The sequence below is a fragment of the Solanum stenotomum genome, chromosome 11 (genome assembly GCF_019186545.1).
Source record: "Solanum stenotomum isolate F172 chromosome 11, ASM1918654v1, whole genome shotgun sequence".
NCBI classification, from domain to species: domain Eukaryota; kingdom Viridiplantae; phylum Streptophyta; class Magnoliopsida; order Solanales; family Solanaceae; genus Solanum; species Solanum stenotomum.
In genome coordinates, this window is record NC_064292.1 from 52,737,820 (window position 1) to 52,756,343 (window position 18,524).

General features: G+C 31.8%; 2 protein-coding genes across 2 annotated transcripts; both read left to right on the forward strand.

Moving 5' to 3' along the window:
• Nucleotides 1-6,063: 6,063 nt before the first annotated feature.
• Nucleotides 6,064-10,963, forward strand: LOC125844540 (AP2-like ethylene-responsive transcription factor AIL1). Its single transcript, XM_049523848.1, has 9 exons — nt 6,064-6,442; nt 7,033-7,618; nt 7,787-7,869; nt 8,047-8,055; nt 8,327-8,415; nt 8,900-8,973; nt 9,089-9,139; nt 9,403-9,479; nt 9,839-10,963. The coding sequence occupies exons 1-9, from the start codon at nt 6,217-6,219 to the stop codon at nt 10,678-10,680; spliced, it is 2,037 nt and encodes a 678-aa protein (XP_049379805.1). The 5' UTR covers nt 6,064-6,216; the 3' UTR covers nt 10,681-10,963.
• A 2,361-nt stretch (nt 10,964-13,324) lies between these two features.
• LOC125844690 (putative metallophosphoesterase At3g03305) lies at nt 13,325-18,389 on the forward strand. The gene is made up of 4 exons (XM_049524010.1): nt 13,325-13,622; nt 14,774-15,015; nt 15,802-17,355; nt 18,136-18,389. The coding sequence occupies exons 1-4, from the start codon at nt 13,373-13,375 to the stop codon at nt 18,253-18,255; spliced, it is 2,166 nt and encodes a 721-aa protein (XP_049379967.1). The 5' UTR covers nt 13,325-13,372; the 3' UTR covers nt 18,256-18,389.
• Nucleotides 18,390-18,524: the final 135 nt, after the last annotated feature.

Sequence of the window (18,524 nt, forward strand, 5' to 3'; positions counted from 1 at the left end):
GGACGTGTAAAGTGTTTAATTAGTTGGCAGTCATTGAGTGGCTCACTAATACACGTGGAAGCGTTTGCATTTCACGCTCTTTGCTCAAAAAATCGCGTGTTTATTTATTAAAAGGTTGGATAGTTAAAGTGCTTGTTTGTGCACTATGAAAGTTGGAGGTCAAAGTTGAAATTTGAAGCCAAGTTTAGGGTCCAATATATGTATTCTGCCAAAACTAAAACTTGAACCAAAGGAAAATAGCAATAACAAAGACAAGGATACGTAAAAAGAAGACAACACACAACTATCTATTATCGTTTTCTTTTAATCCTCGACTTTGATTATATCTTTCTATTTAGAGTCGTATGCTTATTATAAAAATTATTTAATAAATATGTTTTTTTTTTGGACTGCAACAATAGTTAATTCAGTCAAATATCTAATGTTCATGCATTTGAAAAAGAAAGAGAGAGAAAGAATTAAATAAGAAATTATATTAGATATAGATACACATAAAGGTGGAGAGAGTGAAAATTCCTTGGGAATTAATCAAGATTTTCTTCCAAATTGTCCCTAATTGTTCAGAATTAAATTAATCCAACACCCATAAGACAAGGGTTAATGTCCTTATTTAGGGACACACCTAATTACCCCCCCCCCCCCCTAATTATGTATTTTAATTACATTTTTATTTTCATTTGTTCATGAAAATTGTTGCATGTGAATACCAAAAAAAAAATGATTTTACAAAGTGTGTACTTTACATTATTTATTAAATCTATAATAACTAGTCACATTATCCTTAATTAACTTCATGTTTGACCAATTTTACTAATTATTCAACGCAAAATTTAAAACAATGTCATCATAAGTGCTAGTAATTATTAGATTTTAAATTTAAATTTATTTCTGAAAGACCGACCTTTAAGTGTAGTAATTTCAGGTATAAAAGAAGAAAATAATGCCGAAAAACATTACAATTAATTAGAGAAGCAGTGCAAAATCTACAAAAAAAAAAAAATATGAAAAATAACAAAATATTGCAGTAGTCGAAACATAACAAACATATGAAGATAGATTGGGGATATATATTTAATAATTTTTTAAACATATTTATATATAGCTTAAATCAAAGCTATTGAATTCTATCGAATCACCGACGTTGCCCTACATTATTGCCACGTGTCAAAAGACTAAAAACATAACTAAAAAGATTCTAAACTCTGAAGGGAAAGTATCTCAGTCTCTGTGAAATGATCTAAATAAATAATATTTTTAAAAAATAAAAAATAATAGTAGTAAAAGGGGAACTAAAAGAAGTGTCAGTCTCATGCAAATGAATTATTTTTTTATTAAAAGAAGTAAGAAAAAAAAAACGCCCGCTTCTAGCGGGGGAGCAGTTTGATGATTATAATAACAAGCATGCATGACATACAATAATGATTAAAGAGAATAATATCATATCTTGTTAAAAATATTTTTGAATTGATTTAATCGAACATATGATATAGAACTCATGTTTAACGAGATGAGTATAACAAATGTATATGGTGATGTTTGAATATCGGTTTACTTTGTATTACGAGTTATAGACTCTGATTGTTATAAACACTTGTAAAATAGGTGTGAGACACAATGGATTTCGAAAATTAATTCATGAATCGTGGTGATAGACTACGTGAAACTTAATACCAAGAGGAGATAAATTGATGGTCAAAAAGATTGGAAGCTACAAAGAATGTATAGAATCTCTTAATGGTATGAAGTCTTTTGAAAATATTATACAAGTTTGGTCCAAAATGAAATTAATCACTTCATTTTTTTTAAAATCTCAGAATAATACGCAATTGCTACATTCTCTGTCACGGTCTCTGTTCTTCGAGCGATGAGCATTTTGTGCGCACTGGATAAACCATCATTATGTAATAGCATGCAAACCACATAGGGGATGTACACCATACTAGGCAAGTTCTATACGATAGTTTCGACTCAAAAGACATTGAGGGGATCAATTTTGAATCATCCGTATGACTGACCGCCCTCCAAAGTTCAAATCAACTCAGCCATCGTCTGAAGGACTATTATATCACTTCATATTAAGAATATCTTTAAGCTAATTTATTCTAATATTACATATATAATTTTTTAAAAATAAACATAAAATTAAAATCAAAATTATTGAATTTGATCAAACTCATAGCTCCGCATATGGACAAAAGAATGTGAGGAAGTTATGGGTTATAAAAAGAGGGGTAAAGAAATTAAATCAAAAGTAATGGGTTGGGTTGGTTAGGTTAAGGGGTGTGACAGTGGACACATTATATTATTATATATAATATACATACATATATACATTTAGAGGAAGAAGATTTCTGACACTGAAATGACTTATCAACTCCTAAATTATTCAGTGTGGAGGGAAAAAGAAGAGGGCCACCCAAAGGAGAAAAATGAAAAATCGCGCATTAAATCTCAGATCATGAGTATGAAATAATATAGAAATTTTTATGTAAATTAAGTTTAAATTCATGTTAAGTTGTATCAGTATAAAATTGTATGTAAATTATAATGATAACAAAGTACATATACATTATATAAAATAGGGGGAAAGGACAAATATACCCCTGAACTATCGTAAATGGTATGCAGATACTCTCTGTCATATTTTTAGGACATTGGTGCCCCTGCCGTCTAAAAACTAGAGTAAATATACCATTTATACTAATGGACATACACATGTCATAATCTTATCCATTGGTCCGACATTTATTATATATCGGATCGACGGATAAGATTGTATCACGTGTCCCTATTTAGTCTTCCGTTAGAGTGAAGGACATATATGCTCTAATTTTTGGACGGCAGGAAAACTAATGTCCCAAAAGTATAACAGAGAATATTTGCATATCACTTACGATAGTTCAGAGATATATTTGTTTTTTTTCCCTATAAAGTATGTATAGGAATTGAATTGAAATTGTTAGTGAGTTGAACAAACAAACACCTTTTTTCCCCAAAAATATGCTATAATATGTTAAAAGCTTACTAAGTTTGGTAAATAAAAGAAAAATACTCATAAATTTAATAATATAAGGTCTTGTATGTTCAAAATAATATAAACATGTAACATACAAAAAAAAATTAAGTGAATTCAAAATAAATATTTAACTATATATATATAATAATTCGACGACTAAATAATTTTAATCGATATTCCTTTAAATAGAGGTGGCTCCGCCACTGCGTGTGGTTTTTTGGCATTATCCTTTGTTAGGTGTATCATTTTTCCTCTCAACGTGTGTTCTTTTTGCACCATCACTACCTTTTATTTATTATAACAAATAATTTTTATATATATTAAATAGTATAAATAATTTTGATCTAATTATTTAATAAATCTATAAATAGGCAATTGTTTATAATACATTTGATTAGTAGTTACCAAAAGTACAAGACACCAACCTATTACCTTCAGACAAAGTCAAAATTCAAAGTTTGAGTTCTGAACTTATCACCAAGTTGAGTAATTTTAAATATTATTTGCAATTTATGAATTTTATAAATATAAATATATAATCTAAACAAAAATTATGATTAATAAAATTTCAGAAAAAATCATTTAAATTATATTGACTTTCCATACTAGGAGGTTAGACATTAACAAAAAATAACATCTAAGAAGAAGCATAAACCAAAATTTATTTACCAGTTAACTTTCTCAAAAAAAAAAAAAAAACCAAAATTTATAAATTCATTCAAATGAATACCTAATATTGTAACTCCGCCCGAGATATACCCAATAATATACATATTATTTATACTATTTGTATATATAACTACAAAATCTTCATTATGAAATTGTTATTGATTTCTAAAAAGACAAATGTGGCTACTATTTCTAATTTTATGTCAAGGTATATGTTTTTCTTTTAACTAATTAATGAAGCATACTTGATAAGTCTACATTTGTTGAAATCACATTAATTTTATGAGGTTAAAGTCAATTTAATTATGATCTTGGTTTAAGTGAAACACAACTTGGAATTAATTTGTCCAACAATTAATGAACTTGTCAATGGTGACCAAGTGGAGAAGTATTATAGGTTATATATATACTTATAAATATAAATATTTTTACACTATCATTGTAGTTTTAAATCTATTAATAATTATTTCATAAATAATATAATTATGTAAATATTTTTTACAGTACGTAAAAAAAAAGTATGGAGGTGAGAGATGGACAAGCACAAATAATAGAGAAAGAAAATACCTATTAATTACACTAATAATAAACTATTTAAGAGATTTGGTAAACAGAAACAAGGAATGACTTTCATAAAGTTATTGCAGATGTGTTAAGCCAATAATATATGTATAAAAATTATTATTATTTTTTATAATAAGAGTGCAACTTGGATACTGATCTCTTTGAATGTTAAAAGAATATTACTATATTTTTGTTTCTAGATTACGAAATCACACATGCCCTCCCCCTCTCACTAATAAATTATCGTGGAATGAATATGATCTCGTAACATTTAATTTTTATTCTCAGATATGAAAAAAAATTGTACTAATTATAAGAAATATATACTGTTTTTCTCTTTTAACATATCTTACACAATACGATTCTGAATTAATTTGAATTTCAGAGCGGATATTACATACACCAAGTGGAGAATATAAAAAAGTACTACAAACTAGGGTTAAATTATCTCAACTTGCTATATACCACTTTACCCTATCTTTGGATTACACAAGAAGAAGATTAGATTACATATATACAACTAAAATATTTTAGGATAAATAAACTATTAGTATTATATGTGCAACAAACTATACAAATGCACTGGGGCGGCTCAACGTAATTCGGGGCCTAAAACAAAAATTTCAATTCGAGGCCTAAAATATAAATAAATTTCGTATACATATTTATTCAAATTTTATTTCTATAAGTAATAAGTTGACAAATATTGAATAAAGATAAGAGTTAGAACCATAGAATCTCAAGAAGTTGATGACTTGGTATATCCCATTTTAATATGCTTGACGTAATGCTTAAAACTAAAATTTAAAAACAAATAAAAAAAGAATTTGTAATGCACTTTGTTCAACACTTTTTACTATTGATTCTTATTTTTAATAAAGTACAAAGGATATTCAAGTGGGTAAAATAATATATTTTTAAAATATTATACTTTTAAATAATAAATAATCAATTTTTTCTATAAATTTTTTAACACATAATTTATTCTTGATAAAAATGTAGGGCCTCAACATTTAGAGCCTAAGGCGTAAGCCTTATCTTATAAAGCATAGAGCCGCCCCTGCAAATGCAGACAGTTTTAAATTTAGTCCTCAGTATATGCACTTTTGATTATTATTATTTTCGAATGATATGTATAAATAATTGTAACAGCATTAAAGTTCAAGTCATCAAAGCCAAAAATTCATATAAAGAATTTTAATAAAATATTAAAAATTTAAAATGTCATATATAATTAAGATTTGAACTTGTGACATAAAATGACTATTTGAATTTTTTTACTACTATATATACTAGATTTTCTCTAAATTTGAAAATTCAACAACTTCTATATATGTTTAACGAAAATAATTTCACTTTTTTCTCAATTTGCAAAAGTATATATAATTTTTCAACAAACTTCCCTCTTATTTGCATGTTTTGCCCTTGTATATGCACTGGTAAAGTAAGAAATTTTTACTTAATTGGTTAATTATAACTAGTAGTATCTACATTTTTATTTGAATAAACTATACATAATTATATTAATCTTATCAAAGAAAAATATTCTTCTTATAAAGCCATAGAAAATTACAATCCTATCCCTCATGAACCCTATATTTGCTCTTCATTTTGAACCCTATAGATGTTTTTGGGATTAGAGAAAACACTGCCCCTCATTTAGAGGGCACCCCATTTATGACCAACAAGAAATGGAGAGAGAGAAGGGTGGGTGGGTGGGTGGGGGTGGGGGGTGAAAAAACTTGAGTTAAAATTTCATATAAATCTTCACCTTATGCTTAGGGAAAAATGATTCCTCTTCATATACTTTTTTTTGAACCTTTCCTCTTCTTCTTCAAACAACTTAATATTAGTCTTTTTAATTTCTAGAACTACAACTTCATGCATGAACTTTTAGTATAGGAAAAAATAATTAATTCTCCTTTTTTTTTTATAATTTTATCTAAGTTTTTTTATTATTTTGATATATGGCTTCTTCAATGAACAATTGGCTTGGATTTTCACTTTCACCACATGAAGAAGTACTCACATCACAACAAAGTTCACATCAAGAATGTTTTGATCTAATGACTTCTCATCATCAACATCATGATCAATCAACAGTAGTACTTCCTTCTTTAAATGTTGTACCTCATGATAATACCCCTTTTGGTATTTTTGAAGCTTTCAATAGAAATCATCATCAATCACAAGGTGAGTAAGTTATATTAATTGATTGTTTCATTTTCTTTAATTTTTTGGGACACTTCTTGAACTAGAAACCCTATATGACGGTCGTGCTCGTCTTGAACTTTGACTATCCCTTTTGAGTTGGCAAGGCTCATGTCAATGAGGAAATACTAAAAACCCTAACTCTTCAACAAAAAGGAGAAAAGATTAAGAATATTGATGGTGTTTTTGTTTAAAAAATATGGCTTTTAATCAAGAAAAAAAATAATACGGTGCACTAAGCTTTCACTATTTTTTCCTTCTTATGACATAGAGATACATATATATGACCTGCAGTCAGAGATTCATTAGGCAATAAGTGTCAAACACATGACTTTTTGAAGTTGACTTGTTGGTGGATATTTTCCATTTTATTTTAAGTAATTATACGATGTACTAAAGTTTTCGCTATATATCTGTTGTTGTTGATTTTGTTTAGTGATCCTACTTGTTTTCATTAACATGACTTTTTAAGTAAATTTCAAGTTGTTCTTGTTAGTGAATATTTTTTATTTTTAAAAAAAAAAAAAATTCAACCCTTTTGGCTATATTTGAGATTTTTTTTTTGTATGTAGATTGGAACTCTCATGATACAAACTACAAGACTACATCAAATATGTCTATGTTAATGGGAAATTCATGCAATAGTCAACATCTTGAAAATAATCAAGAACCACCAAAGCTAGAGAACTTTCTTGATATTGGTGAACAAAAGCTTCAACAAGTCTGTAATAACAATAACAATAACAATAATAACGACTACAATATCTATTGTAGTACCCCTAATAATATTAGCGAAAATAACGCTAATAATATTATAGGGATTTCAATGATCAAGAATTGGTTGAGAAACAACCCTAACTCCACTACCACCACCACTACTACCCCGTCATTATTACAAGGTGATAAGAAGGAGGGTGATGTTGTGGGGGTAACCGGTGGTGGTTGTAGTGGTACTAATGCACAATCGTTGTCACTTTCTATGAGCACGGGTGGAGATGGAGGTGGAGAGAATAGTTGTTCGTCCGAAAACAAACAAGAGATTGTGAATGGAAATAATGGTAGTACTATTGATGGACAAATGAGTGGTGCAATTGTAGCACCAAAGAAATCTATTGATACTTTTGGCCAAAGAACTTCTATCTATCGCGGTGTTACAAGGTAAGATACAATTGTTTAATTTCATCCCTTTTCAAGTCATTTATCATAATAGAGTGAAGGATGTTCATTCGAACAATATAGAAAATTAAGTTGTGTAAATACTACAAAATAATACTTTGCATATAATTTTTTTTAAAAAAAATTAAATTGCTTTGTGTGTATTTATAGGCATAGGTGGACTGGGAGATATGAGGCACATTTGTGGGATAATAGTTGTAGAAGAGAGGGACAAACTAGAAAAGGAAGGCAAGGTATGTTTATTATATTTCATTTAATTTGTCTCTCACTAAGTATATTATATTTATTTTTTTCATTCATTTTATATATTTTCAAAATACTACACTTGGATGTGTCTTAATTATTCATTTTTTTTCTTATTCCATTTCATGGTGTGATGGATGGACTCAACATTTGTAAACTTGTTGCAGTTTATTTGGGTAAGTTATAGATTAATTACTTCCTTCTAACTATTATCTTGGTAAATATTATTTAGATGACACTACATTACTAAAATATGAACTTCGTCGCCAGTCTGTCTATATTTTGTTCGTAGTTAACAAAAAATTATCGCTAATATATTGCTAAATAAGATTAGCGATGAATTTTATTGTTTGACTATAAAATTTATCTATCGCTAAATCGAGTTTTTTTAGTAGCGAATATATTTTTTTGTGTAGCTGATTTATTTTTCATTTAAATGTTTTATAGGAGGATATGATAAAGAAGAAAAAGCAGCTCGTGCTTATGATTTAGCTGCACTTAAGTATTGGGGTCCCACAACTACCACTAATTTCCCAGTAAGTACATTTAAATTTTCTAATTTTTTTACTTTAATTTCATAGGAATTTTGTCTAGTTAGTGGGAGGACATTTAGTAATGCCAGCAACCTAATGATGTCTGATTTAGACGCTTCGTAAAATTGTACTGATCTACGAGAGGAGCTGATAGATGAGTACATTTTTCTTTTCGGTCCAACCTATATAAGGTGTTGCTCGCTTTCTTTTGGCTATTAGTAGCTAATGCATTAGTCGATATTTCTACGTGCTCCTCCTTGCCTCCTACTTAGAAACTCACAAGGCACCTAATGTTATGTTGTTTGTAACGCTTTGGTTAAGAAGGTTACTGTAGTTTAAGTTAATGGATAGATTCAGTTAGTGAAAGTTCTTTTCAACTCAATTAATATCAATAAAATATCGTGATTGCTTAGATTTGAAAAAATTTAACAAAAGTCACCTCACTTATTCCGTACGTAAATATTTTACTTTTTGTGAAAATTTTCAGATTAGCAACTATGAGAAAGAGCTTGAAGAAATGAAGAATATGACTAGGCAGGAATATGTTGCATCTTTAAGAAGGTACATTTTTTATTTTTTTTATTACATTAAGGAAAAAATATATTATTAAACTTTTCAAGAAAATATAAGAGATAAAAATGTAATATTTATATTTTATGGTTCTTAATATATATAGGAAGAGCAGTGGTTTCTCTCGTGGTGCATCGATTTATCGAGGCGTTACAAGGTACGATACAATTAATTTCATGTCATTCATACTATAGTAATCCCGACTCCTAAGGTGATGGGGTTTGACTTGACTCCTATCTGTCTACTATCTATAATATCATTCGAATAATCTTTCTTCTTTCTCGAATCGTGTTTCATAAGTGTGTCATATATTACCTTTAAGGACTAGAATCAGACTTTTAAACATGAATTATTTTTTTCGATAGTATTAATAATTATTTAAGTTTGTAATTTTTAAATTTTTTTTGTGTAATATTATAGGCACCATCAGCACGGAAGATGGCAAGCAAGAATTGGTAGAGTTGCTGGAAACAAGGATCTTTATCTTGGCACCTTTAGTAAGTGCTCCTAATTATTTCCCTAAAACCATTTTATTGGCGCGAGCTGAGTCAAATTTGAACGGATCAAAATATATCAGATTAATAAAAGATCGTATAATTTGATCCGATCGAAGTTTGCTAGCTTGAGTCAGAAGTTAAATAACATATCATAACTCAATTTGCTTAGCACATGACTCAAATATCCCCATATTTGATTTTGCATGTGTTGATTTGGGCTACATTTTGACCCAATAATTTGATAGGTCATCTAGGATATTGAAGAAAGTACTCAACAAGCGAGCTAGTCATAATTCAATTCGTTTAAACTTCGATATATTAGTATTTTTTCCACCTAACTAAATTTGGTTTTTTTTTAGGTACACAAGAAGAAGCTGCTGGGGCTTATGACATTGCAGCAATCAAATTCCGTGGACTAAATGCCGTGACCAATTTTGAAATTAATCGATACGACGTTAAAAGCATACTAGAAAGCAGCACGTTGCCCATCGGAGGGGCAGCTAAACGTCTCAAGGACGTTGAGCAAGCTGAAATCGCGTTGAATTATCAAAGAGCAAGTCAAGAAAATATCGGGACTACTCATCTCATGAATGGTTCAATGAGTACCTATGGCGCGGGACATTGTTGGCCTAACATCACTCTTCAACAAGCTCAACCTTTAAGCGCGATGCATTATAATAACCCTTATAATAGTCAACAAAGGTTGTGGTGCAAGCAGGAAGTACAAGATCATGATTTGACTAGTCAAAATTTTCAAGATTTTCATTCGCTTCAATTGGGAAACGCGCACAATTATCTAATGGGATTGGATAATTCTTCTTCATCGTCAATGGAACAAAATAATGTTACGTATCATCAAGGTGTTGGATATGCAAGTAATAATAATAATCATCATGGTGGTGGTGGATTTGTGTTGCCACAATTGAATGGATCATCATATGGTGGAGAGAATGATAATGAAGTGAAGCAATTACAACTTGGTACTCATGAGAACATATTTGGTAATTATTATCATTCACAACCAGCAACATCTAACGACTCTATCAAGGTCAGTAATACTCTATATGATCATCAAGAATCTACATGCAACAATAATAATTGGATGTCAACAGATGTTCCTATGGCTCTTGCTTCGAGGACTAGCACCATGGCGGTTTGCCACGGTGCAGCCCCCACTTTCACTATGTGGAATGATTCATAGACCTCTCAAGATCATCACAAATCTAGCTAGTAAGGGATGTATACATAACTAATCTCTAATCTTTTTTTTTTTGGAAAATCAACTTTAGAAAGAGGGTTTTATTTTTAAAAAAATTTGGTTGGTATAATGAAAATGGTAATTTTGTTTATAGGATTTGAAGAATGACGTTCATGTATAGTCTATGTTATTGGCTATAATTTTGGGAACTTCATTCTTATAGATCCTCGGAAAGTAAATGCTTTGTAATTTTGGATAATATAGTACAATGCAGATAATTAATTTATGGCAATTTTCTAATTATTGTGTATGTATATTTTCTATATAATTATGTAATCGTGTAGTTTCTTATTTTTGATCGATCATGTATGTATGTATATTATTGTTTGTTGATCCATTTGTCTTGTATCTTATTATTTTGTTATCGTATGTTCTTGCTTTCGTACATCGATATCTTCACTCTTTTGAGTTGAGATTTTTTTTAGAAATAATCTCTCTACCCCACAAAGGTACGTAGATGTGAGATATGCATGCATACATCGATCCTGCCCTCCTCATACTCTACTAGTGAGAATATATTGAGTATATTTCTCTTCACATGACTTTAATGGCTAAAGAGATTCTTGATTTTATATTGCAGAAGAAATATCATATTTGTTAATATATGAAAATTTTATGCCAAAGATTATTATTTTTTTTACCTAATATCATTATCCAAACCTTTGAGGGGATATAATAGGATTAAAGTTCACAAATAGCCAATTTTTAGTTCATGTAATTGAAAAAATAATTGTATGTATTTCATTTGTAAAATTTGAAACTTGATTAACAACGGTTATTTTTCAAAAATAAGTTCGACGAGTGATCGATCAGTGGGAGCAATTTCAATAAATATGATTTTCTATGTTGGTTGAGGACTTGAGGTATATGTGCGTATTTTTCATTTTGACGTTATTATTTAACTTTACCAGGTAGGGCCGTTAGGGTAAGGTTGTATAACTTGTATTCACACCACGTTCTCCAAATCTCATTTGTGGGATTCTATACGTTGGATATATTGAGGGCATTGTCATTTAACTTCACAAGGTAGAGCCGTTAAGGTAAGGTTGTATTCACACCACGCTCTCCAGATCTCATTTATGGGATTCTATACGTTGAATATATTGTTGACATTATCATTTAACTTGTGTTCATTTTTAAAAGACTTTTTATATGAGTAATCACTTTGGAACAACATCATACATAAGGTGAAGTCGGCCATTTTTTGTAATCTTATTTCATTCATTTTTGTTTGAAGTTCATATATGGTTTGAAGTCAAGACAAAATGAGTCTAATCATTTTTAATTTGAATTCATACATAAATACATGAATATCAGTCATACGTAACTTCAAACATTTGATTTTTTCAAACCTAACTTTATATGTTAAATTTTTAAAAAGGTGAGTAAAAATTAAATATTGATGTAGGCCCATTTCTCTGTCCATAGTAGATCCATTTCACTACTTTTAGCCACTTTTTATTTGGGCCTATACTCCTATGATCTGACCCATTTCTCTGTCCATAATAAGCCCACTACTCTGCATTTCATTTGGGCCTATACTACTTGACCCTACCCATTTCTCATAGTAGGCCCATTTCTTTTGAACCTTTATTATTGGAAAAATTACTTAAATACACAACTTATTTTATCATATTCTCTAAAATGCTCTACCATTTGAAAATATTACAAAAATCTCTACTCTTTCCAATTCTCGGATACATCACTTTACACAATGTATTGGTCGGATACATCACTTTATGCATGTATCCATCATATACATCACTTTACATGTTGTATCGGGACATTGAGTGATGTATTCTAAACCAAGACGCTATGTATCGAGATGTATCCAAAATCGAAACGCGGTGTATCAAGATGTTTTGGGATGTATCCGAATTTCACCAAATTTAGGAAATTTTGTAATTTGAAAAAAGTAGGAATAGGATGTACTCCTTCAAGTTCTACTACACCCTTTGGTCAAGTAAACCAAGCTCGCATAAAAAAGGAAACCTTTTACACCAATGTATCGTACTATCTAAAAATCTTTTCAAAGTGAAAGAAGGAAGGAAGGAAGGCGCGCTACAACTAACATAACAGGCAACTGAAAAATGTTAGCTAGCTAGGCTAGCGCGCAATGGCTTGCTCTGATAGAGGCTTGCTTCTTTAAGCTCTGCCCGACCTATACAAGATGTTGCTCACTTTCTCTCAGCCACTAGTGGCTTATGTAGTGGTTGGCATTCCTATGTGCCCCTCCTTGCCCCCCTACTTAAGAACCCAAAGGTCACCTTTGGATGTTGTCGTGACAGTTTGGTTACGAAGGTTACCCGGTTAAGGTCTATAGATGAATTCAGTCAGCAAAATCCCTCCAGCTCAATCAATACCAACAAGATGTATTAGCCTCTCTTTTTTTACAACAGATATATTAGCTCTTAACACTTTGAGATTTGTTTAAAATTCCATTACTCTGATCCAACCCATTTCTTTGTCCATAGTAGGCCCATTACACTACTCTTCACTTGGGCCTATACTACCTTGACCCGACCCGACCCAACTTGACCCGTTTCTCTGTCAATTCTCCGATCTCTCTGTACCTTAGACCAACAACAAGAAGAAGAAGAACCAAAGAAGAAGAAGAAAAAGAAGAAAAGGAGAAATGGGTATTTTAAAACTATGTATTTTCTCCTTAATCTTGCTGAAATTTCATTACATTTCAGCTGAATTTTTCAAAAGAGATGTAATGGAAGTGGAAAAAGGACCGGAAGATGTAGCTTGGGTGGTTCAGTTATCTGATCTCCATTTCAGTGTTCATCATCCTGAACGTGCTCTTAGCTTCGAAAAAATTGTGGGTCCTGTTCTTTCTATGATCAATCCTTCATTGGTCTTCATTACTGGTGATCTTACTGGTAATAATCTACTTTTTCTTTTTGCTTCAAAGTTTTGTTATATTATTGAATTTTTTTTAATCTTACTTTCTATTGGGTTTGTGGGGTTCTTTAAAAAGAAGTTTTTGATGATGGAAAATGGTTATGGAGGGAATTTAGTGGAAAATTAGGGAAAAGGGAACTAACAATGTGTTCTTTTTTTGTTTCTTGGAAATGTTGGGTTGAGCAATTTGATTGGTGAGTTTCTTTAAGCTCAGATTTTGAAAAAATTGGTTTTTGAAGTTGTGTTTGGACATGTATTTTACTTAGAAAATTTACAGTTTTGCGAGTGGAATCTAGTTATAATATGTGAAGTCGATCAGATTTCATGGTCAAACAGATATTTGAAGATAGATTTTCAAAATCTATAGTCGAACACTAGCTTATTAAACAACTTTGTTGATGCTGGAGAATGATGATGGAGGCATTTTAGTGGAAAATTAAGGGAAGGAGGTTTCAAAAATATGTTCTTTTTGTTTCTTGAAACTATTGGGTTGGGAAAATGAGGTTGGTGGGATTTGATTGGGAGTTGGAGCAGACGTTAAAATGTTACTCAGTTTCTGGGAGAAAAGGATGAATTTTTATCAATATGAAGTAAAGAAATAAGAAAATTCACTGAAAAATACAAAAAAAAAAGTAAAGAAACATAGTTGCTGCATGGTTCTTTTGTTGTTTAAGGACCACAGATTATCGCATTAGTGCAGGCTTTACTCTATAGTGTCCATGTGATACTCAGTTTTACAAGGGAGTAATGTTTTCAAAATGTGACCATACATGACTATGGTGTAGTTGCAAAAGTAGCTTGGTTTTGTGTTATCTCCTTTGTATAGGGTACTATGTCAACTATCACACAAGGTAATTTTAGAATTTAAGATGAAGTTCTGCAACAGCTATATTTTAATTATTCTTGGTTCAAGTTTGATTCATAATTGAGATCAGTGACCACTGTTTAGAGTTTCTGAACTGTTGTTTAAGTTATATCTCTAATGTTTTCGTATCAATGTATTGCATTTCTACTGTAAAGTGGTTTTCCACAAGTTGATTGCTATACATACTTGAATAAAGTATTTGTCAAAGCTTAAGATATTTCAATGATCTTTGCTCGTACGACTGATAATTTCAATTGCCACCAGATGGAAAGAGCAAGGATTTACTAACAATGAAGCAAGATGAAGAGGAGTGGTTGGAATACCAGAAAGTCCTGGACAATGTCATTAAAAAGAGTGGACTGAAGAAAAATGTGTTTTATGATCTCCGAGGAAATCATGATATTTTTGGTGTACCAGCCATTGGTGGTTCATTTGATTTTTACTCGAAGTATAGCATTAATGGGCAGCTAAAACGAAGTGGACTGGTCAATAGTGTCACTATTCAGGTATGTTATAGATCGTATCTGTTAGCTTCTTGTGTTCTATACACACTCTTTTTATTTATCATTCAAGCTGAGGCTTGGAAATTTTCTTAGACGAGGATAAAGGTAGTGTAAAATTGTAACATGGGCAATGAGGAAGAGGTAAAATCCATGTATGGAAGCATATCTGTCTATACAATATTTATGAATTCTGTTTTCGTATTTATCACAAATTATATAAAGAAAAATCTTAACAATCAAATGAGTTCTATTTTAAAAGTTTGAGCCAATTTCTTTTCTAGTTCTTTGATTCTGCATGTTAGAATCTTCTTGTTTCTTAATGTAACCATTATTAATGTATTTTTTCCAACAAAAAAAAAAGAAGAAAAAAACTTTATCGATGTAATTATTGGCAATGTTATCATCATTTAGGCACCCATAGCCTTCAGAATGAAGGGTGAATCATCCCTGAACTTTAATATAAATCAATCAGCTAAGTTTCAATCACAAACATCAGAAACTTTGTGATGCCATGTTTTGAGCTTATCCAATTAATATATCATACTCTGCTATTTGCCTTGACCTCTTATGATGACTATACTGTTATCTGTAGCTTTCTTGTTTCATAGTTCTTCTCGATAAATTGTTTGGTTTTAAAAGCCTTCTAGTAACATACAATCATGTATGTTTTTCCTTGAGGACTAGAAATATTGAATTTTGAGCTTCTGGATTGATGCTAGTGTGTGTGTATATAATTATTTCTATTATCAGCATTTTATCATTCTTTAAAGCACGTGCTCTATGATCCAGACTGGTGAACGCAGTATTCAGTTCGTCGGGTTTGACAGCATTACGTCTTTAGGTCTGCGGGGCCCAACCAATCTATTTGGTCATCCCACTGATCAACTATTAGATGAAATAAGCTCTGAGCTCTCAGTACTAGATTCTCAACCCGCCAAACCTGTTATCAAGATTGCTTATGGGCATTTCCCACTTTCATTTTCTGCAGCATCACAATCTGGAAGAACCCTGAAAGAGACATTTCTGACACATAATTTGTCAGCTTACTTATGTGGGCATTTGCATACAAAGTTTGGTAAGAATTTAAAGAGGCATCATGAGTCAAATCAACATCCATTGTACTCTAAACATCTTCTCCAGTTGAATGGACATGGATCACTTCCAAATAATTCAAAAACTTGTTCAGATGAGGCTACTGAATTTAAAGAGTTCTGGGAGTGGGAAATGGGCGACTGGAGGAAAAGTAGAGCAATGCGCATATTGTCCATTGATAGAGGATGGATGTCTTTTGTTGATGTTGACTTCAAGTTGGGAGCTAAGAATGTTATTATATTGCCAACTTTTCCTCTGGACTCTCGCTTTACTTTGGAGAGATCATTTCACAAGTGCAAGATGGAGTCCTTGAACTTAAACAGCATCAGGGCTCTTGTATTTTCTTCTTCTCCTGTTGTGTCAGTTGTGGCTAGGATATATGATTCAAGGCCTGGAAATCTCATTACAGTGCTGGAGACTCCTATGAAAAGAAATGAGGATTCTACATCTAGGGGGAACCTTTACATATGTCCATGGAACTTTAATGCCTTTGAAGATCCATCTCCTGATAGATTTTTGTTGCAAATAGAAGCAGTTGATATCGAAGGCAGATCAACTTTGACTGAACTAAGGCCATTTTCTGTTGGCGGTCTTCGTGCCAGGCTTTCATGGAATTGGAAAGAGTTTATGGTTATGGGTTGTCAGTGGGAGGCTTTATATTTCCCAATATTATGGTTATTCTATTTGTTAACTCTTCCCATCCTCGTCTTTCCAAAAGCTATCTTCGTATTTCTTAGGAAACAGTATACTTACAAGAGCTTAGTTGGAAACAGAAAACTGGTAACTTGTGTGGCATGGATTCTATCAGAGCTATACAATCTTCCTCTTGTATGGTTCTCAATAATTGTTTATTTGTTTTACCTCATATTATGTCCTTGGCTTTCTGGCCAAGTTTTCACCGAAGGAGGAGAAAGGGGATACATGACCTACAGGGGTTGGGTGCTGAGATTCAATGAAAGGGAAAAGCTAGACTTTCATGGATTTCCAGATATAATGGTGGTAGTTCTTCCTCATCTTTACTTTGTAGTGTTGCCTACAATAATTGTGATTGGAGCATTAGTGGCTGAGAGGGCAGTATTCCAAGATCATCTTCGAGCTCTTTCTGCAAAAAAGGAAGATGATTATTTGGTGAAGAATAATGTATCTGCACCGACTAGTGGAAGAAATAAGACTCTGACACTCCTCCATAGGCGGTGGATTAGGAAAATGCTCCTGTTAATTTCTTTGGCGATTTGTTGGAAGCATTTCTTGGTAAGTTTTCAACTGATCTTTTTGATGTCCATCTTTGTTCTGATTTGAAGTGTTGTTCTTCTTAAACAAAATGCTTGTTTTCCTTCTTTAAACACTTGAAGATTGTTGCCTTCCCAAACTCCTATAGGCCATAGTGCTTCCATTGCTCTATACTTTTCCCTTAGTGGTTGTTGACATGTTTCAATGTGGATTACTGTTCCATCTTTTTGGAGCTCATTTGACATCACCTATATCCTTCATATAAAGTAGCTAGATCTTTTCCCAAGTATGGAAATTACTTTCACATAGATAAAAGAGGAACTTTCAATATCGCACCCAAGGGTGTGGCCTAGTGGTCATTGAAGTGGGTTGAACACCACGAGGTCTTTGGTTCAAATCCCAATAGAGACAAAAACACTAGGTCATTTCTTCCCATCGGTTCTAGCCTTGGTGGACAGAGTACAAAGTTACCTGGTACCGAGGTTTACAATCTGCCAATGTCTTTTCCATTCATAAATTATTTCACCATCACAGCATTTCACTCATATCACATATCCTCCTTATTTTTTGTTCATGGAATGCACAATATCCTGATTGTTCTAAGTAAGTTGCAATACTAACAAACTGTCCATTGTTTCCGGATAGAACATACAGAAGAATACATTAGTAGCTTTCCAAGATAATGTATTTCAAGATGTTTCAATTCTAAGCTTTCCTTGATCAGCTTATTCAAAGAATAGAGTACTGTTATCACTTTTGACCGAATCTGCTTCTTGCTAATTTTGTTTCTTTATGATGCAGAACTGCAGAGCTCTTATCAAAGCTTATGTGATGAACCCATTTCTCCATTTCCCTGTCTATAGCATGTCAATTCCTCTCCTGTTAACTTATACTATCTACAAAACTAGCAGAGCTGAGTAGAATTTTCGGAGGTGAACTACATGTAGAGCTACAAGTTCAATACATCAGACTAAAACGTACACCGGCTTATTAGTAAAAAGGCATCAATGCTGCTGCTTAACCGGCAGTTATAGATCGTATTTAGCATCTCATGAGGGGCAACATGTGAAAGCTTCAAAGGTTGCGGTTTGCCCAAAGGGTTGGTTCCAGACGAATTTCTTGGTTATCAGGAAAAAGTAGACTAGTAGAAACATTGAATATTCTTTGTTTAGGCATTGAAATGCTGGTGC

What these genes read in the sequence shown, in the direction of transcription:
- LOC125844540 (XM_049523848.1), top strand. Translation starts at nt 6,217, where the DNA reads ATGGCTTCTTCAATGAACAATTGGCTTGGATTTTCACTTTCACCACAT. An exon ending in CAACTACCACTAATTTCCCA is followed by an intron (nt 8,416 to 8,899) that starts GTAAGTACATTT and finishes GAAAATTTTCAG; the next exon opens with ATTAGCAACTATGAGAAAGA. An exon ending in TATGTTGCATCTTTAAGAAG is followed by an intron (nt 8,974 to 9,088) that starts GTACATTTTTTA and finishes TAATATATATAG; the next exon opens with GAAGAGCAGTGGTTTCTCTC.
- LOC125844690 (XM_049524010.1), top strand. Translation starts at nt 13,373, where the DNA reads ATGGGTATTTTAAAACTATGTATTTTCTCCTTAATCTTGCTGAAATTT. An exon ending in CATTACTGGTGATCTTACTG is followed by an intron (nt 13,623 to 14,773) that starts GTAATAATCTAC and finishes AATTGCCACCAG; the next exon opens with ATGGAAAGAGCAAGGATTTA. An exon ending in TCAATAGTGTCACTATTCAG is followed by an intron (nt 15,016 to 15,801) that starts GTATGTTATAGA and finishes TCTATGATCCAG; the next exon opens with ACTGGTGAACGCAGTATTCA.